This window comes from Lepisosteus platostomus, chromosome 4 (genome assembly GCF_059453375.1).
Source record: "Lepisosteus platostomus isolate fLepPlt1 chromosome 4, fLepPlt1.hap1, whole genome shotgun sequence".
Classification (NCBI taxonomy): Eukaryota; Metazoa; Chordata; class Actinopteri; order Semionotiformes; family Lepisosteidae; genus Lepisosteus; species Lepisosteus platostomus.
In genome coordinates, this window is record NC_142614.1 from 45,328,046 (window position 1) to 45,354,363 (window position 26,318).

At 37.9% G+C, this 26,318-nt stretch overlaps 1 protein-coding gene across 3 annotated transcripts in view; it reads left to right on the forward strand.

The window, feature by feature from the left end:
• homer1b (homer scaffold protein 1b) overlaps positions 1-25,847 on the forward strand; it is a 105,456-nt gene extending 79,609 nt beyond the window's left edge. For 2 of the 3 annotated variants that reach the window (XM_088629598.1, XM_088629600.1), the window contains exons 6-10: positions 8,847-8,912; positions 16,431-16,587; positions 18,604-18,714; positions 20,549-20,629; positions 23,706-25,847. In XM_088629598.1, the coding sequence (XP_088485724.1) occupies positions 8,847-8,912; positions 16,431-16,587; positions 18,604-18,714; positions 20,549-20,629; positions 23,706-23,894 (604 nt within the window). In that variant the 3' untranslated portion in view covers positions 23,895-25,847. The remainder of the gene's footprint in view (positions 1-8,846; positions 8,913-16,430; positions 16,588-18,603; positions 18,715-20,548; positions 20,630-23,705) is intronic. The other variant, XM_088629599.1, reaches the window with a different exon arrangement.
• Positions 25,848-26,318: the final 471 nt, after the last annotated feature.

Below are 26,318 nucleotides of genomic sequence, written 5' to 3' on the forward strand. Positions count from 1 at the left end.
AAATTGTATCATTCTGGGTCTAAAAAATTACAACATTAGGTTTTATGGTATAAAAATATGTATTTGAATAAATCCATCCATTTTCTGATGGCTTCATCCAATTGACAAGTTACAAGGGAACTGGAACCTATCCCAACAAACAACGAGCATAAAGCAGGGTACATCCTGGATGAGAAGCCAGTCCATTGCAGGGCAGACAGACACAAACGCACACACTAACACTAAGGCAGATTTTCCCAGAATCGAATAGAAATAATAATACTGTATATCCCTGAAGAGAAAACCGGAGCACCTGGAAGAAACCCATGTACAAATGGGAGAACATACAAAATCTCTGCAGATAGCATCCCAGGTCTGGAATTCAACCCAGGGCCTCAGCACTACAAGAAAGCAATGCTAACCACTGTGCCACCATTCCACCCTAATTACTGTATATCTTTCATCATAAAATACATTGTACTATTTTGGCCATCCCACTAAGATACACAAATTTGCCCACAATGAAGCAAAGTAATAATGAATTTATCGGTAAGCAGGATACAAATTGCTTCTGGCTATAAAGAACATCATGTGTGTGCTGGATTTGTTTCCTTTTAAATATTCAAAATGTTCAATTTCTTTGTGAGAAAGAAACCAGGCAACTTTATACTGTCAAATTCTATAGAATTGTGAAATAAAAGTTGAAAGTGAGTTCCTAGTCATGCTTTGTGTTGCATAGTTTTATTCCTCTCCTTATGTTCTGCAAAGTGAATTATTGGTTTTTGAGCCATTTAAACTCACTTCCCATTTAATTCGCAGATGTTGTGTTGCAGAGCTTGATTCTCTGTTTCTCTTGCAAAGCAGAGACTTGCAGGTCTTTTGGTTTCTGATAAAAAAAAATAAAAACAATCATCCTGGGGATATTACAGTGTATCACTCTTTAATGTTATTTATGTATTTAACAGTGCACAGTTATCACAAATCATAATCAACCTCCACTTCCTATTTTATCACAGTTATTTATCAATGTGTGATCAGTATAAATCTAAAATAAAAAATCAACAATATTTTTTGGAAGAATTTCTTAAAACTTAAACCAAATGCTCTAACTAGACTCTAATGATAAATTAAATAAAGATAACAAAGCAATGAGCACCTGTTCTACCAGTCTTTGTACAGGTAAATACAGGGCCACTTGTGATAGGTGAGATAGCTTTGGCAGGCCTCCGTCCAGGGTTCAGATGCTCCACAACCTTCACAGTCTGAGAGGAATCTGTTAAATTCTGTGATCAGTGACCTACAGAAGCCTTCTCTCCTTGTTGCTCATGTGTGAGTGCCTGCCAGACACTCTGATTCAGGGCAACTTACAATGTAGAAAATGTACTGTATATCAATTATGAGTATTAAGAAAAACTGTGCAGGTGCAGTAAGGTAAAAATCTCTAATTTGTCATAACAATATAGCTAGTCTAAACTGGAAAAGCTTGCACAACATTTGTTAATTGTGTATAATACTATAGTGTATACACTATTCCCCAGTACGAATGCTGTTTAAGTATCTGAGTGATGATATCAAAGAGAAAAAAGCAGAATTTTATCAGTTTTACAGGACTTCATAGACTATTCCAAAGATATGGTTATGGGCTATGGTGGAATCAGTTTGTAATATCTTAAATATGTTCTTCTAAAGTGCTTAACTAAGGTCTCGCAAAGTACTTAACTAATAATTTTAGAGATAGTAGTTTTAGATACTGTATAGCTCTCTTGGACTTAGATTCCCTTGCCTCTTCAATAAACTCTCTTTTCTTCTCCTTATATACAGTCTATTCTATTATACTGTTTTTATTAAATTATCACTCACGCATTTCAAAGTCATATGCCATCTTTGTGCTGCCAGCAGCCATATCACTCTGCAACTCACAACTGGCAGCCCACTGAAGCTAAGCAGGTGTGAGCCTGGTCAGTACCTGGATGGGAGACCTTCTGGGAAAAACTAAGGTTGCTGCTGGAAGAGGTGTTAGTGAGGCTAGCAGGGGGCGCTCACCCTGCAGTCCATGTGGGTCCTAATGCCCCAGTATAGTGACGGGGACACTATACTGTAAACAGGTGCCGTCCATTGGATGAGACGTAAAACCGAGGTCCTGACTCTCTGTGGTCATTAAAAATCCCAAGGCGTTTCTCGAAAAGAGTAGGGGTGTAGCTCCGGTGTCCTGGCCAAATTTCCCATTGGCCCTTACCAATCATGGCCTCCTAATAATCTCTGTCTATGAATTGGCTTCATTGCTCTGCTCTCCTCCCCACTGATAGCTGATAGCTGATGTGTGGTGAGCGTTCTGGCGCACTATAGCTGCCGTCGCATCATCCAGGTGGATGCTGCACATTGGTGGTGGTGGAGGGGAGTCCCCATTACCTGTAAAGCACTTTGAGTGGAGTGTCCAGAAAAGCGCTATAGTGTAAGCAATTATTATAATTATTATTATTACTTCCAGTGTATTTATGGGACATTTCCTGATCTGTTCTCATTTGCCCTCATCAAAATCTATGATTAGGAGTTCCTGGGGCATCTCATTCAAGGATAGGAAAATTTTGAGTAAACTGTCAATGGCTCAAGTACAGAAAACAGACTGCTATCAATGTTCCTTATAATTGGAGTTGCAGCTGTTGACTTCTGGAATGAAGTCCTGTGGTAAAATATATTCAAAGAAGGCACAAAACCCTTCATTCCATACCCACATCGGTCATGGTTCTTTGGAATTAAATTATGATTACCTTAAAAGTCAAGTTCGTGATCACATTTTTCCCATAATTTGGATATTGTGGATTCATCCTTACCTATTGGTTGACGTTGTTTGTCTACAAATTAGTGTATCATTCGGATTTCATTTCTTTCATTGGGCCTATGGAAGTTTGAAAGTATTTATTTTGACATGCAGTATTTCTGCACTTTGTCCCAAGCAGTTCTCAGAATTCCCAGTTAAAGTTTCCAGTTGTTCTTCTTAACAGAGGGCAATAATTCCAAGATGTTTCCAAGCAAACATTTGTTGACCATACCCAAAAACATATTCAGGAGTTTGTTCAGGAGGGATTCCCAAGATTAGAGGCAAGAGGCAAAAAAAACCTCTAGAAAGATTTCAGTGATAGCTCCAGTAGCTCCAGTTTTCAAGTGATCTATAAACTTACCTCAGTAGAATTTCGAATAAAAACTGCACAGTTTGTTTTGAAAATGAAACTTTTATTCAGCTGTCACAAACAACAATAGAAAAGAACATTCTGTAGGAATTTACTGTATATTTCTCTTGGTTCTGGCAGTAAAGACCGGCAGCTTTTTTTCATTCCAAAACCAAAGTTTTAAAAATATGAATATCAACATCTGTCTTTACTTTCTGAGCAATGAATGTTGAGAAATCATCTCCATAAAATGAAAAATCATTTCATTCAGACTTTAATAATTAAAACATAAACAAATATAAACCAAAAACCTTTCAGTTAAGGACAGTGTCTGAGATATGTCATTGAATGCTAGTTTTGTAGGAGCTGCCAAAATGCTAAAGCATGCTAAAGGGTAATTAGAAATAGGCTCAAAATAATAAATTCAGCTAATAAATTCAATAATAAATTCAGCTAACATCGTACAGTTTTCAATTTGTTGCAAACAGCTTGATAAATCCAAAATGATGTTCTCAACTCCAGCAGAGCTGAAAGTCATTGTTACCAGACGTTCCGGATAAAGGGCTTTATTTGACCTTAGGAAGTTATTTCAAAATGCAGATCATGCAGCTGAAAATCTAGGCAGGGCATCATAGTTAGAATAATGTATGAATACACAGTAATATTTGCAAGTAGGCCAGAGCTCAACTTGAACAGTTTGTTACAGATGATAACATTTATTAACAGACATTTAACTGCTCCCTTTGTAGCATTGTGAATCAAAATGTTAAGTACTGTAAGTGAACAGCAGCACTTTCTTAAGTAGTGTAGAAAAGTTTAGTACTTTTGATGTGCTGATATATATTGCCTAAAAATGGATACTTCATGCACATATGTGCAGAAGATTATGAACTTAGTTAAGTGAAAACAAGAAATCATATTACATTACTGCAGAAATGTATCTTTAACATGCTATATATAACATATAAAAATAATAACGAAAGTCTTCAGAATTCACTTACCAGAAATAGACTTCACTCCTTGCTCAAGATGCTGTTTCAAGGTTTCCTCCACAGTAACGACTTTGAACAAAATCCTGAAAAATATCAAGTAAAGACTAAAATAAAACATTTGCTAACCAGTCACACCAGATAAAATGCTAAAGCACTTCAGTATTTAAGCAGACCGTAGGAATAAGAATATGGTTTTAAAAAGTACTGTAAGTTTACTTAATTAAGATTGGGCATGTTGTGTGTCTGTCCTGTATTAGTTCTCTCAGTTGCTGTGCTTTTTAAATCCCAGCATTTGCCTGTCATAGCTGCATCATTCTGGAGTCTCTGTGGGTGAGTGTGTGGGAAGGGGGTTGTCATCAACATTTGCGTCACCGAGCGGGGGCACTAAGGGGGTGGCAACGTTGTGTAAGTGTTCAACGTGCTGTGGGAGTCAGCAGAACAAATGGTAATTTCTCTGCTGTAGGTGGTTTGCAACGTGATGGATACAGTATGTCATACAGGCTCATGTAGGACTTGGGCTGAACACTGAAGGAGACTGCCTAAGAAAATTAAAGGTGTATTTTTCCCCTCAGGAGTCGGGGGAGAGAAAGTGGGTAGCGTGGGGGGGAAATCCTATAACTCTTTAAAGGCTGGACACTTCTTTGAGTCTTTGGTTTATAGTACTTTGAAGTCAACCCTCACAGAAAATTCAAAACATTAGACTACCAATTTCTTTAAATCATGTTTCCCTGATGAAGGCCACGGTCCTTTAGGACATTCAAAACGATTGTATATTATTACGGTGTGAGTTATTTAATTTTCATCTTAAAGCTACAAAACTGCTTCAGAATGGCATTAGGGTGTTATTAGCCACAGGTTTCTAAATGAGCGATTTAGATTCCAAATTTACAGTATGTGTCAGTTATGGTATGTGTCATAAACGTAAGTCAGTTTATGGGTTGTCCTAGGGATAGAATTGTTCATAATTTAAAACCACATGGACAGTCTGCTACTGTAGGTTCCTGAGCTTGAGAACTGGACAATGCAATCCCTGTATTAGGGTGGGATTTTTTTATACAGTAGGTATTACTGTATAAGTCAGTATGGTAGTTCCACTGTGTCTTCTGGTTTTTGCTCTATCAGGCTCATTGATTTCATTTGTATATTGTTGGGGCTTAATTGTAAATTTGCTTTAAGGTCTTGAAAGGTCAAAATGGGATTTGTAATTGGTATCAACTCTCTCCTGAATGTTGCATCTCAGAGCTGCCCTTTTTCAGGTGTGTTGGTGAAATGTAACCAATTTGGACCTCTGCAGAAGGACGGGACACCCATTGCAGGAGTGACTGATTGTCTCATTCCCACCTGTGACTGTTCTTCAAAATTTGATCAAGTTGAGAAGAGGCCGTGTAAAGTTCTGTGCTGAAGTTGTTAGAAACTGTAACCTTGAAGGAGGTATCCAGGACTGACTGAAGAAACAAGTTAAATAAAAGTCTAAATAAGCAAGCAGGTTAAATTGTCAGTTAGCACTACAGATTTAGAGGAACTACTGATATAGGTACAGTAAATGACATGGTAGGGCCTCACAAACTGTGAAGATGTTTCCTAGCTGATACTTCTTAGCTAATTTGTATTTCATATGTGTGCAATGGGCGTATCATCTCTTTCTCCATTCATGGTAAATGGCTGTTGTTTTAATTAACTTTTCCAGAAAACATTGTTTACAAAAAGATTTTTCATAGATAGCTAGGGGCAGTCACTAGGACGTTCTGTTGCTTTAGTTGGTGAGACATCACCTCTTTGCACTTCCACTTCCACTTCTGGACAATGGTTATTTGAAGTTATATTTTGCTGGGTTAATGGTTATTCAACGTTGATAATAATCTACACAGAGACAAGAAAAAATAACTTGTACAACAGAAAGAACATTGTTAACAATACTCTCAAAAGGACAATATACAGTAAAGTACATCTTTCTGCTACAGTATCATTAAGCATCTCCATTACCAGACAGAAAAAATGTGTTCAGGTTAGAATATATCATCATTAATGGTGTTTTTAAACACAAGACAGGGAGGTCTTATTCCTAATATTGGCCACTTTCACTCTCTTATGCCTAAATATCTCTAATGCTAAGCAATCCGTTTGTGCTCCACCTCTTCTTCACCCTTGTAGCGGCTCCCAGGCTCATTCCTTGTGAAGAGAAGGGGCCTGTTTATATTTCAGACTTGCATTGTTTTCTCGCATTTTGTCTTTACATCGCATCAATTAGGATTTGACCATACTACTGAATTTACTTTTTGCATTCAAAAACCAGCTCACAGCAAAACCCAAAGAAAATTTTCAGTACAAATTTCTGTCTAGAAATACATTACTTATTCAAGCATTCAAAATTATTTTGCAGTCTTCTGTAGCTAAAGTACTGTACCAACTATTAAATATTTCCACTGTAACTTCTTGTTATTATGTTAGGCTTAAAGAACGCTTTGCTTAAATTTTGTTATTGGTATTGAGAGAAACATCCCAACTGTGGTATTATGAAATATGGAAAGCCATTTCATTTATTTAATTTATACCTATTCAGTCTGGAATCCAGAAAAACACTGTTCTGTACTATTCTGTGAATGCAGTCAGCCTGAATTGGCTAAAGTAGTGCAGTAATAGACCTGATACTGAAGACAAATTTAATCACTTACTCACTTATTTTACAATTACTAGTTTCTATTAAAACTCTTGATTTTAGCTAAGGTTTTATAAGTATTTTTTTCAGGCCTATTGAGGAATTTTTTTAATCAAGAGATTAAAACTGTAGTCAACTGATGTAGCTCTGATATTATGAAAAGTCACTGAAGTCTTTCAACAGACTGTATTGTCTCAATGCCAAGATAGTGTCAGGCAGTGATAAAAGCCAAAGAAGGCATTTTAACAACCGAGAGCATATTTAAAAGAATTTGGATATTCACAGAACAAAATTGCAATACAGAAGCTTTGATCTTGCAGTTCAGTTTTATTTCAGCTGTAAAGCTTGTTTAGAGAGACTGAGTGGTGTGTGGTTATGCAATATTCATTCCCACCTTCTGTTTATCAAAAGATTTTTCTCGGCAAGATGCCGTCTAATACAGTCCCCAAAATCTCTGCTATCTAAATGCATTTTGAAGTAACTATAAGGAAGAGCATCCTTTCTTTTACAGTATTTTAAATAATTGACCCTGTTAATTGATTTATATAAGATAGATACTTTATTGATCCCGTGAGGGAAATTGCAGTGCAACAGCAGCTTAACACACACAACACAGCCACAGTGTAACGAATTATATAATAATAGTACAATACATACAATACAATACAATACAAGAGTTACTCACAGTCCGGACACACAAGAACAAACTAGAACAGAACAGTACACAGAAAATCGTATCACACATATGAATATAAATATAGATGTAACTATAGATATAAATATAAATGTATTGCACAGGTCCCTGGCATATATTGCAAAAAAAATGGTTGTAAACGGGAAAAAGAAAAAGAAAAAGAAAGAGAACAGATGTAGCAGTAGATGTGTAGATGCGTTTAGTCCAGAAACAGGTCACTGTCGATGTTGCCTCTGCCAAAAGCTGTAATGTGACATTTCTAACTCTGCTATTGCTTTTAATTGTTTATTTGTCTGCTTAGAGAGCCAAAAACCACTTCTTCATACAATATTAAGAATCACAGGTGTGGACATTCTGTGTAAAAACTGACAAATTATGATTGTATGTTATATTATGGTTAGGAGACATGGTAGTATAACCATTCCTGTGCAAGCAGATGGGTTTTAACTCATTACATACCAGTCTAGTATATAAATATTTCAAAAGAAAAGATATACAGTAACTAATAAAGAAATGACATTTTTAATCATCTGATTCTGAAATCAAGCCTGTTTATCACACTACTTAACTTTATACAGCAACATTCCAGTGAATTAATGTTCTATATACAGTATGTTTTGAAACTACTGAGATGTTTAAATGAGAAGTGCATTTAAAAGAGGAAGCAGTTCATTATTTAAAGAGTTGTGGGTGTTTAAAACAAGCCACACATCTAAGTTGTTGAACCTCATACTTAGATGTGAAATAGTTTGATGATAACATTAAATCAATTAGCTTCTGAAAATCTGAAGAAGCTACAGTACTTGGGTTATATGGTCCTTTCTAATTTGTAAATGTTGTTTTAATTCATTTTTGTGTTCTTCCATATGGGGATTTGGGAAAGATTGTTAGGGGTACAAATATGTTAAAGTGAAAATTTGCTGTGGTTAGAATGCTTTCAGTATCAAATGAATGCCTTTATATACAGTAAAGTAATTATAAGAAAAATAATATTTGAATCATTATAGCATTGGCACTAGGCAACGACATTTATACCAATAATCACTTTGGTTTTGGTTTTCTGTGTCTTACTGTAAATATTCATACATATCTAATTTTTTGCATTTAATCACTCATGAAATGATGATGGCAGACCTCCAGAGCTGTACATGTTACACAACAATTATAATTTGCAGTGACTGGTAAGCTGCACATAGTTAAGTTCACATTGGACATCCTGCTTCAGATACAGATATTTTAATTAAAACCACAAATGTCTTATCTCCTTTTAAATTTTCTTTTTTAGCTGCCATTTGCTGTCATTAACCTATTGCCTTCTTTCTGTTAGTTTCATGGGGTGTCCCATTCTGTCTTTATAGGCTTGTCAAAGGAGGCGTACCAACAATTCTGACCCACATGCACCTAGCCTCACCAAACCAAGAAGGGTAAGATGTGTGAGAGACAGGACTCCTTGCATCACTTGCATGGGCCAGCCTTCAGTAAAGCCAGGTCTTCACACACAGGGGACGAGAAAGAAATGTTTGGCATAAAGCCTTGTCTAAAGAGAATTACCTCAGAGAGTAGTACAGCTAAATGAGAACTTGTGTTGTTAGAAGTAGTACAGACTGTTACTGAAAAGGTCTCTTCATGCTATAGAAATCAGGAAGAAAGGCGATTCGCTTTGGAACAAAAATATCATGGAAAAATAAGAATTCTCTGTCATTTCAGAGATGCCCTACAGAAAACTGATACTTGGAGGTATTTTTTTTTAATCTTTAAAGTTTATTTTCTTTTAAATGCAAATAAAATCAAGGTAGATACCTCGAGGTTATGGACTAAAGTCCTGAAAAGTTTTAAAAGTTCAGGCCTTGTTGAAAAGATCACAAGTATTGTTGCTACTTAATGCAAGATGGGATGATAAGCTAATATTTTTGCTTTATGGGACTTATTTTCCATTTAATTTTTTTCCCTTGCTTATTAATTTTTCAAATGGGAAGCTTTGCAAACTTTACATAAGATACATCTAGTAAGTTGTAGATCAATCAAATTAAAGAAGAAGCCTTTGGAATAGACACTTTTTTATGGATTTATTGTTTTCTTTATTGGATTATCCATTCATGTACCTGCATTATCCTACACAGTTGCAGGAACACCAGACAGGGTACACCCTGCATTGGATACCAGTCCATCACAGGGCGCAAACAGACACAAACATGCATACACTCACACCAGGGCCAGTTTTTGTACCGTTGCTCCTGCTTTTGCTTGGACCATGGGAGTAAACCAGAGAGCCTGGAGGAAACCCACATGAGCACAGGGAGAAAATACAAACTGCATGCAGACAGCACCCCAGGGCCTTATCACTTCAAGGCAGCAATGCCAAGCACTGCGCCACCATACCACCTAGCTCAAGATGAATACCAGTATGTCTTTGGACTGTGGTAGAAATCCAGAGACTGGAGACCATGTTTTTGTCTGACAAATGTAAGTTATGTATATTGAAAATGCAAAAATATGTCAGACACCCATAATTACATAGAATAAATTAATGGGAATATTATGAGCTATCTATGTGACTTGTTCAATATAATTATTTTACAAAAATAATTGTGAAAACCACAATTAACATTTTCCGTTCTTTGGAAGAAAGAATCAGATAATGCACTTCAAAAGGTGCAATGAAGGAATTCAGCATGCTCACTGCTGTACTGCCCTGACAACACGTCTTCATTCATAAGCTGTTGCATTGAGTAAACAGCCCAAGATCACTGAGAAGCACCATCCTGTCGTATAACAATTTTCTCTCCATTTTCCTTCAGGAAAATCTATATTTTCTTACTTACAAAAATATTTATTTTAAATATACCCGATACACTATCAAGAGATTTCTAATGTATTCGGTAACATATCATTTTTATGCTGCCCTTGGACATCACCAGGAAAATACTAGTTTCGTGTCCTTCAGTTCAAAGAAAAGTCAGTGATCTTTGGTGACGTCAAATTTGTGTGCCATAAAGATTTCCTTTTCCGTATATTGGAAATCTGCTTATCATATAGGCATTTTTGAAACGCAAGTCCTCATTTTCATTAATTGATAACGTCTATTTATAAGTCATATATTCTGCTTGGCATTGAATTCCAACCCTGGTCCTGTAGGAACACTGTGTATGCTTGTTTTCATTCCAGCTCAGCTCTAAACCTTCAGTGCTAATTGAATAATTAAAGTCATCTTCTTGCTTGTTTATAATTTTATTTCGCTTGTTTATATGGTTAGTCCTGAGTGTCACAGATTCCCTGCTTCAAGGACACTGTTTCTATCCACCTCAGCACACAGAACCTTATGCAGCCTCTCCTCAGCTGGTTTGCTGTTATTTCTGACTAAAAAGCTCTTACTAGCTAATGAACACATACAGGTGGGCATGACTCCCATGAGAAGGTCTTTCCTTCTCCACAGATACAACTGGTTACATAGCTGGCAACACACCCTGAATGTGGGCAGTTATGAAAGGCAGAAATTGATACTTTTAAGAGCTGAAAGCAAATTTATAAATACTCCCTGATAAGACAACTGAAATCAGCCTTCACATCCATGATGTCCATCAAGTCCTGGCCTGGGACCTCTTGCAAAGCCACTATGGTTTTATGGGCTAAAACTCTTAACTTCTCATGAACCCATGTCCTAGGCATTTTTAGACCAGGAACTATAATGTAAAATTTGGAGAATCGCGTTATCTCCCAGAGTACTGGTCCAGTTCTTCTCTACATTCGTTTTGGCCAGTCAGGAAAAGATCAGATTTGTATCACATATGGATGGATGATTGCAGGCTAGCCAGCAGTGACTCACAGTAATTACCACGCAACTTTACTTCCAGTTCCCTTGGTTTAGTAGATGCAATAATTTAAAGAGATCCGTTGCAGAAAGCCATTATAAAGTACATAAAGCATGTTTATTAGTTCTAATTTGAATACGCAAATTCAGTAATTAGTTAACAGGTGGCATAGATGGAAATTCGTTTTACCTTGTGAATGACCATATTTAAATGACTCCCCACCAATCGTCAAAATAAACAGGCTGTTGCTTTTTATATAATAGACTAATATTTAAATGAATAGGATGTTGTTTTTGCCCCTCTGTGAAGTGTAGGATTCCCTGAAGCTCTTTTTGAATGTTTTTGAACAGCCTCTTTTTCTCTCCTGAAAATTTGCAGGCAGCCAGACACATGAACCCCCGTCATAATTTTCAAATCATGGGCCCACTGTACTGATGTCAGAAACATTGCGAGAGGTTCTTGCTTTCGACATACATTCCCAGTTCTACCCATTAGACTTCAAGCTGCTAGGGCTGAATGTCATGCCTGGTGAAAACGAAATACATGAAAAGGAACATATCCCCCACTTCCTAAAACGAAATGAGAATCTTCCTGTCATAGATATGTTGGGGCAAGACAAAAGTTACCTCATGGGGACTCATCAGAAATGGAATCAAGTCCTGTTTATCCTCTTTGGGGAAGTTGTTTTGTAAACCACCCTGATGAGCTGGAATGAGGTGTAACCTGTAGGGCTCAGAGACCAGTAAACACATTTGTCCAGGCTCTACAAAAGGCATGGGACAGTGTGACAGACAAGGCTGCTGGTGCATATCACAGATATACATCTTATATTGCTTCCGCTGGTAGCTACACATGCTACAGATGCTTCTTAGTACACCCCTTGTTGATGACAAATGTTAATCTTGTGATTTAGTTGTTTTCCTTCTAATAACTATGATTTTGATGCATCTTCTGGTGCTAATTATATGAAGTTTAGTCATGGAAGAATTGTAGATATACATATAGATATACAGTTTTACTATGTGTAATAAACTACTTTTAAATTGGCAATAGGAGCCTACATGTATTTAGCTTTTAATGGAAATTGTATTTAAATCATTAATTCTAAAACAGTAACCTGTAGTATAAGCATATATGTAGTACAATGGAACCGGTGTTTGATATGCTAAAATGTCTAAGAACTATGGTCCTTGTGCTTCACAATACTATCCTGGAAATGTTTTTATTCAAGCTTAACCAACTGTCAGTCAAGTCTTATTGCTTATGTAAAATATCTGAAAATTATCTGGAGGTTTTGTTGTTTAAGAAGATTAGGGTTTTGTGGAATAGCTCTAATTTACCAAGACAGCATAAGTTTAAACTTCTTTCTTGTTATCATTGTTCATGTTTTGCCGAACTTTCTGTTCTGATTTATAGACTAATTGCAGATTTTTCCTCAAAAATATATACTACATCTCATAAATTGTTTCACACCTTGTATTTAATTTCTCCTCAAAATCTCTTTTGATGTATTCTCTTAATGAAACTGCCCACAAATTATTCAGCTGTTTCAGGGATATCTCGGGCTTGCCTGTTTCAGCACTGTTGGTTCAATCTCATTCTCAGCTGTCATAATGAGGAAGTTTTCATTTAATCAGAAGCAATGCTGCTGTTCTACTAAGGATTAGAGGACATTTGTTTGGAAGAGAGTTTTAACTCATGCCTCAGTATCTGGACAGGCCAGCTTTGCTGTTGCGTGGTGGTTTTTGACTGATTATTTTGTGACAGCTGTATTACATAAGGACGTTTTGAGGAAAGTTTTTTTTATTTTAAAGAAAGGCAAATGTGAGACCCCATCAAGTTCTAAATCATGTGGACATGTGGTTTAATATTTTTAATGACAGAAGAGCCCAAGGACCTGGAAGGATTATTTTGTTATATACAAGGAGTGTAAACACAGCTGTCCCCTGCTTCTTGTAATTGATTTTATTCCACTATACGAAAAGATAAATGTTTTCTATTCTCAGACCCAGTAGAGTATGCTGTTTTTTCCTTTTTTGCTGATATTTTGTTTTTTTAAAAATACAATGGTACAATCTTAAACTTTTAAGGTCATTTTTGTTGTTGTTGATTGTTTTAAACAAAGGGGCAGAAATGATTTTTCTCGTGTTTACTTTTGCCATTAGCCTAATAGAGAAAAGTTAAAAGTGTATTCCAGTCTTGCAAGCTCTGCGCTCAAGGAGTTTGTGTACAGTATGTCTCTTTCATACACCTAGACTTTGGAGAACGCTTTATTTGAAACAATTAAACCAAACATGTTTCATGAATCTGTTTTCCCTGGTACACAGCTGTTTATAAGTTATCAAGATATAGAGTGGACTGCAGACATTAAGTACTGGAGTTGGGAACCTCTGGATTTAAAAATCAATTTCACGATTTAATGAAGACATGAAGTGTCTATCCATTTTCCGTGACTGTTTAGTCCAATACTGAGACATAGTGAACTGACGTTACCATTGCTTCCTCCTAGTACTGGGGCCCTGGTATTAATCCTGTCTGTGTGGAGTTTGTAGGTTTACCACATGTTCACATGGGTTTCCTCCAGGTCTTCTGGTTTCCTCCCTCGGTCCAAAGACACACTCTTAAGTTTCATTAGCTTCTGGGAAAAATTCGCCCTGATGTGATTGTGTACAGTACATGGTTCTGTCAGTGTGAGCCCTGTGATGGACTGGCGTGTGTCCCGATTTGTGAGCTTTGTATGCTGGGATAGACTCTGGCTCCCCCATGACACTGTATTGGATAAAGCAGTTGGAAAATGGATGGATGAAATTAACCTAGCCAGCATGTCTTTGCATTGAGGAAGGATACCAGAACACCTTGTCAACCCTGAAACCTCTAAAAGTGGCCGCAGGATGAACATGCTTACTCCATACATAAGGCACTCCAGGCCAAATTAAATCCAGAATGCAGTATCTGTGAGGCAGCAATATCTAACCACTATGCCACTCACAGACCAGAGCAGCTTCTAGAAGTACTGTAGGTTTTTATTTGCAATTATCTTAGAGAGAGGAAACTGTTCACCATTTTGTGATCGGTTTTTTCACTGTTGTTGCCATAGGCTCCCACAACCATAAACTTGGTAAGTAACAATTGGTTAGTCCCTTCCGACAATTTCCTCACTAGTATTTCCAAATTTCTCCTTTAAACATGTTTAGCTCCAATAAGTGTCATTTCAAATGAAAGGATTTTCTTAATGCAATTTTAATTTCCTGATAGGGTGTGCTCCTGCTTCAGCTAGTATCTATTCATACACTTTCTTCCAATTTTAATCACAAAGTGTGATATAATAATAATAATTGCTTACACTTATATAGCGCTTTTCTGGACACTCCACTCAAAGCACTTTACAGGTAATGGGGTCTCCCCTCCACCACCACCAATGTGCCACTGTGACGGCAGCCATAGTGCGCCAGAACGCTCACCACACATCAGCTATTAGTGGGGAGGAGAGCAGAGAGTAATGAAGCCAATTCATAGAGGGGGATTATTAGGAGGCCATGATTGGTAAGGGCCAATGGGAAATTTGGCCAGGACACCGGGGTTACACCCCTACTCTTTTCGAGAAACACCCTGGGATTTTTAATGACCACAGAGAGTCAGGACCTCGGTTTTACGTCTCATCCGAAGGACGGCACCTGTTTACAGTATAGTGTCCCCATCACTATACTGGGGCATTAGGACCCACGTGGACCACAGGGTGAGCGCCCCCTGCTGGCCCCACTAACACCTCTTCCAGCAGCAACCTTAGTTTTTCCCAGGAGGTCTCCCATCCAGGTACTGACCAGGCTCACACTTGCTTAGCTTCAGTGGGTGGCCAGTTGTGAGTTGCAGGGTGATATGTCTGCTGGCCGTATAGTAAAATAAATTACTGTATATAAATATTTATAATAAAACAAATATCACAGTCTTGATCTTGAAATGGGCAGGGGAATTATGTGTGTATCATGTGTGCATCATCATGCTTGTTTAGCAATCTCCACCCATCTGTAATCTTAATACAATTAAGGGTCACACAAGCCTGGAGCCTATCCCAGACTATCACTTATTGCATTTCTTGCAGAAAGTATCCTTAAATGTACAGTATAGATGACTGTATATGGGAGTTGTTGATACAGAATGTATTTATGTAATTGAAGAGGACTGCCCAATCTCAACTGTCCTGACAAAGTCCATGACCTCTTTATCTGTATCCCTTCATAGCAAAATGTATTTTTTAAGATATCAGAGGCATCATACAAGCATTCAAAAAATCAACAAAGCTCTTTTTAATCTCTCCCTTCATTTCATGATTCCACACACCTTCCCCTTAAATTTGTATCCCCAAAGTTGTCTTTATCTCCCTTTCGGTGTACCTTATGTCCATCCTCCTCATTTCTTTTATTATTTTCCAACCCTACAGCTTTCCATTTTATGTCTGCCCTGTCCCCCTCCTCAGACCTGAGTAGGTTGCTTGTTTTTATAGTTACGTTTTGCCTTTTGAGTGTGGAATTAACCTTTACTTAAGATCAAGGTTATTAAAAGAATAATCTATTCATTTGGTTGTTGATAGTTAATTAATCTAAGCATCTCATCTAGCTATTTCTTGATTTCTGCTTCAGCAACCCTGTTCCATACTCCTGCAGCCCTTTGTGTTAAGAAGTTCCTCCTGCTCTCAGCTTTACCATAATTCTTCATTTCCAGCTTGCATGCATCAGCTGCAGGAGAGATGGGGATTTCACTGACTATTTTGCAAGCCTGCAGTGAAAAAAAGTGGTCAGTGTGTGGCCTTTCAGAAGGGTTGCTTGAGCAGCAGGCTGGGAATGGCCAACTCACGTCCATTCGGTTCCAATGCTGCAATGCCACCTGTGTGAATTCCAGTCACAGGCAGTTCATGATACAGCCCGTACTTAAAATGGCATCACTGACAGTGGTCTATGGGGCTCAGTATACATGCTGAATACATACCTAGTGTATGCTGGCTGAGCCACTGATGAGCTGCTGATAACTGTAGGAATTCCTCACCATTACTCAGAATACTCTGCTGTGTTGTGGCTTGCCAGGTTTCTGATTTGAAGTGTTCTTTTTTTTTGTATGTGTGTTGGCTTTTGGATCTAGCTCTACGATCAGTAAGCACTGGGAGGCAGAGCTGGCAGCACTAAAGGGCAACAACGCCAAACTGACCGCCGCGCTCTTGGAATCCACAGCCAACGTCAAGCAGTGGAAACAGCAACTGGCCGCCTACCAGGAGGAGGCAGAGCGGCTGCACAAGAGGGTGAGCGCATGTGAGGAGGCTTTAAGGGCTGCGTGGAGATGGGTCTGGTGTGTGTCTGCAGGAGTATATGTGCCTGAGAGTGTACACTTGTATACAGTGACCTCCATAGGTACTGGGGCAGCAATCTGAAAGGTGTTAATTTTGCTTCACAGTCAATTTGTATCTGTGAATAATGATAATTAATATGAATCATAAGCACAATGTGATATCTATTATTCTGAGTGATTCCATACATGTATTTGATCAGAACAAAGACACATTTTTTTGTGTTCAACCCAGGGATTTCAAGTGATTATAAGTATTGACACACAATCACTTTAAGTTCATTTTAAAGGGTAAATGTCAGTATTTAGTTGCATGCCCCTTTGAGACAGAAACTATTGTGACTCACTGAGCTTGCAAAATTAGAGATGCTTTGCTGCAGTCACATTGCGTTCTTCTCAACTCCTGTGGAGTTCTGACTTTTTAATATACTCAGTTTTTTCTTGAGTATATTAAAAGCATGCTCAGTTGGATTTACATCTGGAGATTGACCTGGCCAGTCTAAGATTTTCTCCTTTTTTTTCTGCTGATGAACTCCTCAGTTCCATTGGTGGTTACAGCATGTCTTAGATCATTGTCTTGCTACATAGTAAAGCAAGGAAGCATTTTCTTCTACATAAGGAGACTTAATACCTCTGGAAACATCAGAATTCAATCTGCTGCTGCCATCATTAGTTATGCTACACCATCAATAAAATGAGTGAGCCAGTTCCAAAAGGTGGCTGAGCATGCACTGGCCATGATATTACCTAGTAAAAATAGGCAAAAAGACCAAATAACCTAACAAGCAAAGGAATATGAGGGCTCACTTAAGAAACATGGCAAAGATACTTGAACCAATAGAAAAAAGAAGGATTTATATAAGGTGAGCCAGCTTACAAACCTACCAGAAGGGGGCACTATTGGTGACAATTCCCCAGCAAAAGCTTATCATTAATGATAATCAACCAGTAACAGTGTAGATCACAGTCAGTCATCACTGATGGCAAGCCAGCAGCTGCAGAATATAGGGATAACCTTTCCACTCCAGATATTATTTCATTCATATAAGTTTTTGTCCCCGGTCTTGTACTGTGTGCGAGAGCAAATTAGCACAGGGAAAGGACAAAATACAAAGAAGACACATTTCTGGAAACTAAAAATATACACAAGCCTCCGTGGGGCTTCTCTGATTTCAGTGGTCAGAGCTGATATCCATCAGCTCAGAGGAAGAAGTGTCCTCAAACATACAGCGATGCTTTGGAGCTTTCTTACAGTAAACATGGAATAAAATACCATTGTTGTTTTAAATAATAATAATAATTACTTTATCACTCACACCCTATTATGTAATTGCTAAGAACTCCATGCAGGTTTAGGCAAAATGCTATATTTGTTGCCACAAAGCATTATATAGTATGCAGTTGTTGAAAGACTTTAAAATTATTTCATCTTGATGAGGACCAATTACTTAACTGTGAAGAACTGATTAATAAATCTAACACATACAGTATACCTGTACTAAATTGCACTAAAATGCATACCTGTACTAAATTGCACTAAAGTGCATTTTAAAATTTTGATGCAATTGAAATTCGAGAGAAAAGATCAAATGAACCTAATGGCTTTCATCTTACATGATGATTTTCACAGGGGAATGTAATGCTGCAGATAAACTGATAAACATGTAAATTTATAAACTGATTCGACCATATATTAATTATTAGTGTCTCTAGCAACAGCATTTTCCATGCATTATCTGACTCAAGTGTTTATACTGTAAATGAAATTTGCCATTTAACAAATGAGTACCTTTTACTGACAGATAGACTGCTGCTGACTTAAGAAAACTGCCTGGATTGTAAATAAGGTAGATTTGTGATGACCTCAAGTGCAGGTAAGCAAGTATTAGTGTAGCTTTATCCATGGCAGATATATCCCCATTGTAAAGACATTGTGCACACAGAGAGAACCTTTTGTTCTGTGTTTCTTCAGGTGACAGAACTGGAGTGTATGAGCGGTCAAGCCAATGTTATAAAATCTCACAAGACAGAGCTCAACCAAACAATTGAAGAGCTGGAGTCCACTTTGAAAGCAAAGGAAGAGGTACTGTACAATATCTTTCTAATTACCTGGTTGTCAGACAAAATGTGTTTCATCATAAGTTTAAAAAAAAAACAATAAATTGATTTACATGACATCCCTTAATAAAAGGGGTGTCAAATTGCTTTTAGTGTTCATGGTTTTTGCAATAATAAAGATTTTATGATTAAACCATTAGTGTCTGAAGACAGTTTTCTGTCACTGTTTTTCACAGCAGATCACTTTCTGATACTATCACATTAAATAAAAGAATTGTCTTTTCCTTGTGTATACAGTATGTTATAGAAACAGAACATATCTGTTCATGTGTTGTTTGTGAATTTTATTTGACCTTCAAATAATAAGATAAAAAGACAAAATTGGAACAAAACACGAAAAATAATTAAAATAGCATACCATGATCAAGACTGTACTTAAACAAATAGTATAAGATATAGTATTGAGATGTTCACAATAAAATCATAAATAATTCTACTATGATACTGACCCACGAAAAACTATTTGAAAAGAAAATCAGTGAAACTATCATGCTGATGTTTAAATGAGAGAACTGGAATGTTAGGATCAGTTACAATAATGTATATGTGTCTTATTGTTTTCATTGTCTCCTTTTTTTTAGTTGTTGTCTTGCAATCCACTGAAAGTAGTATGGTTCACTAGGGTCAGACTTTTTTCTCAGCAAACTGATGTTGCCTGAAGGTGGGCTGTCTGTTCAATGTTTATACCTGAAGCCAAATTGTCTCAATGACATGGAAATAAAGGGGAAAACAGGGAGATGTTCTGAAATATATCAAACTCTATTTCTCTGTTCTAAAAATAACTGTTCAGCAAGAGTTTTTAAGTTTCACAGATATTATTATTGTTCCTTTATAGCAAATTGAAGAAATACATGACCATTTTCTTAGACCAAAATGTTCTCTTTTTGTCAAAGTGTCACCTACAAATATCTTATTAATTTTATTCCCTGATGATGGAAGGCTGTCTAAAACACGTAGACACTAGAATCTCTCTCTGCCACATCAGGCTCAAAATAACCAGGGCCACAGTGTCAGTGCAGACACTCACACCTTGGCCAGTTTTCCCAGAGGCCAATTTGAACTCTACTTTGGAGTGTGGAAAGAAACCAGAAACCAGAGCACCTAGAGGAAACCCACATGGACTCAAGGACAGCATACCAACTCGTCACAGATAGCACCCCAGGAATTGAACTCAGAGCCCCAGCACTGCAGAGTGCAGCTATACTAACCACTGCACCACCATGCAACCTCAGTTGCTTTAAGTGTTTATTTAGATAATACTTCTCACCAGGCTAAAAAATGCATGTGCAGTACTTGCAATGAACTGCATGCTTAGTGATCCAATCTAAAATATATATACAGTACAATGTATAAACAATCTTATATCTGTCTGGGAAGGTAATTATGGTTAATTACCTTAATCAGTGAACTAGTAGGCAGTGCATTCCTCATGATAGTGAGCATGGGAGCTTAGCCAGAGGACATTGCTTATCTCCTGAATCTAGAATCACTCTAGGTGCTCAATTCCTTCATTCTCTCCTGATTCTTCGCTAAGGAAAGATGGCAAGAGACCTTAGCACACGGATGTAAAAAAAGTCCACATACATCTTCCCTTTGCGTCTCCAGCACACCTTGTATTCGAACCAGGATGCCTGCTCTTTGCACTGTCCTTCTTGCCATTTTAACAGGGAAGTCACAGTACAGTAGGGCTTAATTGTTCAAGCTTTGCTGTTTTGGGGGCTTTGTTAAAAACAACTGGCCGCCTACCAAGTTGTAAAAACAAGTCTCTAAGAGTTGATTTTTTACTTTGTCATTTGCAGGAAATAGAGAGACTGAAAGAAGAAGTGGACAATGCCCATCAGCTGCAGGCGCAAAGAGATTCTCTCACCCAGAAACTCCAGGTATGGGCTCTGCCTTCTATCCTGCAAACGTCCCCCGAAAGGACCAACATCTACTGTACTGTATGTCAGATGGACTTATTGTTTCTTTTTTTTTTTTTACAAAATCTGTGCTAGTATTTGAGCTTGAGCAAGGCTATCATATTTAATGAGGAGATTTCCTCACAGAGGAACAGAGAATGGCTTAATCAGCACTGCTTCCTTGGAAGACTAAGAAATTCACCTGAGCATAGTTGTGGACCTCGCTGAAAACAAAATTAGAATTTAGTACAAAATAAGTGAACCTGTTAATCATGTTGGTACAGAGGCTAGCAATGAGAAAACAGAAATGACTGCACTTTACCTACAGTAAATCACTATAATTGACTAAAGTGGATGAGCACTGTATAGAATAGAGTAATTGGATATTATAATAAGCTGAGTCTGAAAAAGGACAGACTTAGGTACTATATTCTGCAAGATAGCATCCAGTCTCAATGGAATCTAGCATGTGATGCCAACCAACAAAATAATAATAGGATTTCTATTGTACAATCTGCTAATGGAAAATATTCAGCAAATTGTTTTTTTACACAGATTGGGTTTCGGAGATGCACAACTGTTGTAGGCATGTGATTAGAGTGTTATTGTACTCGTTAGTAATGCTAATGACTGACAGTGGTTGCTTTACTTTAATGCAGTAGCAGCTTATTAACCTGGCTGATGCAAACCATCAAAGCTTTTATATTGTTTTGTTAAGGTTTTAGGCATTTCTCAGTTTTGAACTTTGTGTAAGATTTTATTAATAAATTTAACAATTCGAATATTCGAATGAGCCTAGACAAAGAGAAAACAACATTAAAGGAGCATAAAGAGCAAATAAATCTACAGTATAAGTGGTCTCCTTTGTCTGCTCATCAGTAGAGAAAAATATTTGGAATTTTCATTATACCCTTAAAAAGACAGACCTTGTCTATTTAAAAGGTTGAGTATAATTATTTTAGGTATTACGATGCTTTTTATTTATTTTTATTTATTTTTATTTAGTTGAATTAGTGTACAGTATATGTTCATCAATATGCGTGATTTAAAAATTTAACCATTGTTTATCTACTTCAGAATGCCCTACAACATAAAATGCATAACAAATTAAAAACTGACACATCCATTGTTTTCACTTCAATTTAATCTTGTGCTTATCGTGTGTCTATTCTTGTGCTTAGCTTATCTACAGAAAAAAACATTTATAACATATCTTCAGAACTGTTCTTTTCAATGAAGAGTTTATACATTTATAACAAATCTTCTGAAGAAGGCTCCAAGGCCGAAACGTTGTGTTTTCTTTCTTCTTTTTTTCAGCATGGAATAAACCTATTACTTGTTCATCTTCAAAACATTTTTTATTTTCAATGGTGGCACAGTGTGTTCAGTTCTATACTTGGGGTACTACAGTATATTGGTGTGGAGTTTGGATGTTTTTCCCAGGTGTTACGGTTGCCGGGTCAGCTTCCCGTGGAAAGTGTAGTTAAGACACTATGTGAGGCAGCTTATCCGGAAAAGAACCAGAAACCTACTTTAGGGAAGACACTTGAGGTTATTTAGTGCTCACTGTGATAACAGGGAAGTCCATGCAAAAGTGAAGGGTAGGTATCCAAAAGCAACCAAATCCATGCGGGTCTAAGGGAATCAGGAAACAGTCCGTAGGTCCATTGCTTGGAATTCCATCTGGAGACGAACATAGATGCAAACACACAAAGAACAAGATTCTAAGGAATACGGGGCTCCGCTGTAACTGTAGATGTAGCTTTTAGCTACAACAGGCCTACTGTATACCCTCAGGCTTCCCCTGAAGCCTGGTAGTAGGTGGGCCATCAGGTAACCATATTCCAAAGCTGAGCCCCTAAGGCAGGAAAAAGTCAAATTTAATAGGGAGAAAACTAGATGCACCAGGAAATAACATAGGTAATAATTAATGGTCAAGAGAGGGTTAGAGCACCCTCTGGAGGAGGGGATGCTGACCGTTCCACCAGGTTCACGTGTGTTTCCATTAGGTGCTCTAGTTTCCTCTCACAGTCCAAAGACATACTGGTAGGTTAATTGACCCTGGTGTGAGTGTGTGTGTCTCCTGTGAAAGACTGGCGTCCTGTCCAAGGTGTATCCTGCCTTTTGCCTGTTGCTTGCTGGGATAGGCCCTGGCTTCCTGGTGACCCTATACTGGATAAAAATGAAGAAAATGGATGGATGTTCAGAAAAGTACTGAGCTTCAAGTGAGAAATGGAACATTCTTGAGACATTGGACAGAAATACATAACTTATTAAACCAAATAAAAATGACTGCATTTACATCCATAAATTGAGAGTATTTATGAATGTAAATGTATTATATATCTGGTGTATATTATGATATTAACATCTGGGTCCTTTTTAGGCTGTCAGGCTGTGTTCTGCAGCCAGGATAGATAAATGCTTTTCTGATGCTCAGTCATTTGCAAGTCTTTATCCTTAGCAATACCATGGACTGATATAAAGGCCATATAACAGCAAGACAAATCAAAATCATCATCCATCGTTCATTTCTCGTCCATTCAAGAAAAAAAAGGAAAATGGTTTAACAGCTTATTTTTCTCAGTTTTCAGATCAATGAGAATGAGATCATATTTTCTTTTTCGATATGCATACCAGCATATCCAACCATCCATCCATTTTCTAATCGCTTCTTCCAGTTCAGGGTGGTGGGTGAGCCAGAGCCTGTCCTGGCAGGCAACTGGCACAAGGCAGGATACACCCTGGACAGGATGCAGGGCACACACAGACACAAACACACACACACTCCAGGGCTTATTTGTCCAAGGAGGCAGTTAACCTACTAGTATGTGTTTGGATTGTGGGAGGAAACCAGAGCACCCAGAGGAAACCCACACAAACACAGGGAGAACATACTGTACAAACTCCACGCAGACAGCATTCCAGCTCTGGAATTTAACAGAAGGCCCTAGTGCTGGGTGACAGCAATGTTAACCACTGTGCCACATGCCACCCCATTCCAGCTCTATGTACTGTATATAGAAGAGAAGGTGTGGTTATTCCTCTCTCTCTGCAGGAAACGGAAACACGGAACAAAGATCTGGAAGTGCAGCTGAGCGAACTGGAGCAACGCCTGGAGAGCAGCCAGATGGAGCAGGAGGCCTTCCGCAAGAACCTCAAAACGCTGCTGGAGATTTTAGACGGCAAAATCTTTGAACTGACCGAACTGCGAGATAACCTGGCCAAGCTGATAGAGTGCAGCTAAAGCTCTGTGCCACATGACCTCCTCTGAAAATGAGAACACAGTGCATAAAAAAAAACTAAACTAAAGGTGCCCACGGGAGTCCTGCCTACCTTCCTTTTTTTCTCCGTTCACCTGGAAGATAAAAGCGTATTATTTTTAACATATGATATACTGCTAATGATGTTTTGTAGCATTCCATCCTATTGAGAAATATACAGTATGGTCTGCTTTTTCCTTCCATTTCCAACAGGTGGTATATATTGTGCTTTGTGCTTCACCTTGAGTCAGTGAGCACTTCTAATTTATTATTAATGCTGTTATTAACACATTTTCCTCTTATTGTTGTTTCTCCATGACAGTTGGCATTATCAGCTAAGGTAAGGCACCTGACAAAGGGAACTGAGACTGTCGATTAGGTTTTTGCTCAGCATCCTTGGCTGGAGCTTGCCCTGATGGTTCAGTGTACCGCATTGCTGGCTTTCTAATGACATGTCATGAAGGCTTTGCTGGTTTTTGCAGTTTGTTACTTTATAGCCGCCACCTCTAGGAATCAAGCCTTTCCTCAGCCATACCTTACTGCCCCAATGGCCTTCTCCCCTCTATGAAACTGCCTCACTATTTATCCTGTAGACGTTACAGGAAGTGTAACAATTACATTTTGTGACTTCAGTTTAAGGGCGAGGCATTAACAGAGACCTGTACACAATGAGCAATACAAGAGGAAGCCTCTGGACACCACTGCAGTCCCACAATCAGGTATTCTATTAATTTCCTGACTGACGTGTGAGTGACCCATGTTGGGCCTGCACTCAGTGGGCTCCTCACCCTGAACTTACACAAAGAGGGTCTTTTATGCTGAGTGCCGCGTGGGTCAGCAGCGACTACAAAACAGTCTTTTTATTTCTATACCTTTTATTCTTTATTTTATTTTTTAATAAAACAACTTTATACTCTTCTTGTAAAAAAGTAATTGTACAAGACTGTTTGGTTAAATCTACAAAGGGTGTTTTCTTTTTTTGGGGGGTTGTCTTTTTTTTTTCAAAGTGCAATGGTAGACTTGACTCCCTCGATTTCTGATTATTTTAATGATTATTATTCGTGATTCATGAAAAAAAAAGGAAAAATGCTGTTCTTGGACCTCAAAGGCTTTTCTTTTCTTTTCTTCTTTTTTAATGTATGGTATTTATGGGTCTTCTGATTGTATTTATAGGTGTGAAAAACATTGGCAATATTTTTGAATTATTTAAAAAAAACTTTAAAAAAGCAGCTTGTGCTGTTCATGAACGACATGATGCAATTAAGGATTTAGAAAACAAATTTGCCAAATATGTTTTCCTGTACAGTGTATTTATTGAAGATGTCTTTGGAACAGAGGCATCATGGGCAGCTTGCTAAGGTACTGTTTGTGGGGTATATTATTGCCAAAAAATCTGTGATATTATAAACATATATATATTAATGGAGAACACTATTTAAGGGCTTGTAGTTGGATTTGTTCATTTTAAGGAAATGTATTACAGGGTTAAGATGACACTTTCTACTATCAGATATAACAAGCATTATTATAGATCTTTGAAAGGGAGTTTTGAGTAAGAACTTTAAATGTTGATATACCTTTTGTTTAATGACACAATTGTCATCTAAAGATGGTAGTTGAAATCGATCTGAGCTGTAGTTTTCATCCCTCTCCCCTCTTAGCTGTTAGCTCATATAAAAGGAATTTTATACAGTTTTACCTGAGTCAGATACAAAAAAATGTGCCCTGGTTTATTTACTTTGTCAAGGCTCCAGAGGAATCGGACTCCTGCGTAGGAAAGAAATCGTCCCTGGAGCCTGGAGAAACTTTTGTTCTGTCACTATCAGAAACCTGAAGTCATAACATTGTGTTTAAATAATTGAATTACTACAAGGGAGTCCTGTGAGCTGAAGAATAACAGGTTTTATTTTGAAATACAGTGACAATATTCTAAACAACATGTGTTGCGTTGCTTTATTTGTCTCGGTAATGTCATTTTTCTCCTCCAATAGAAGCAATTCACAGGCGTCTCAAGGGTTCTCACCAGAGGATATCAAGACCTTGCTGTTTGTTATTTATGAGGTCTTGACCTAGGGGTGGCATGGTGGCATAGTGGCTAGCTTTGCTCCCTAGTGGGGACCTAGGTTCAATTCCTGGTGTTCTCTCTGCGTGGAGTTTGTAAGTTATGCCCATATTTGTGTGGGGCTCCTCCAGGTGTTCCAGTTTTCCCCCACAGTCATACAGTAGGTCAATTGGCTTCTGGGAAAACTGGTCCTTGTGTGTGTGCATGTTTGTGTCTGTGTCTGCGTGTGCCCTGTGATGGACTGGAAACTCGTCCAGGGTGTATCCTTGCGCCCATTGGTTGCCGGGATAGGCTCCGACTCCCCCCAACCGTGAATTGGAGAAAGAGGTTAGAAATTAGATGGATT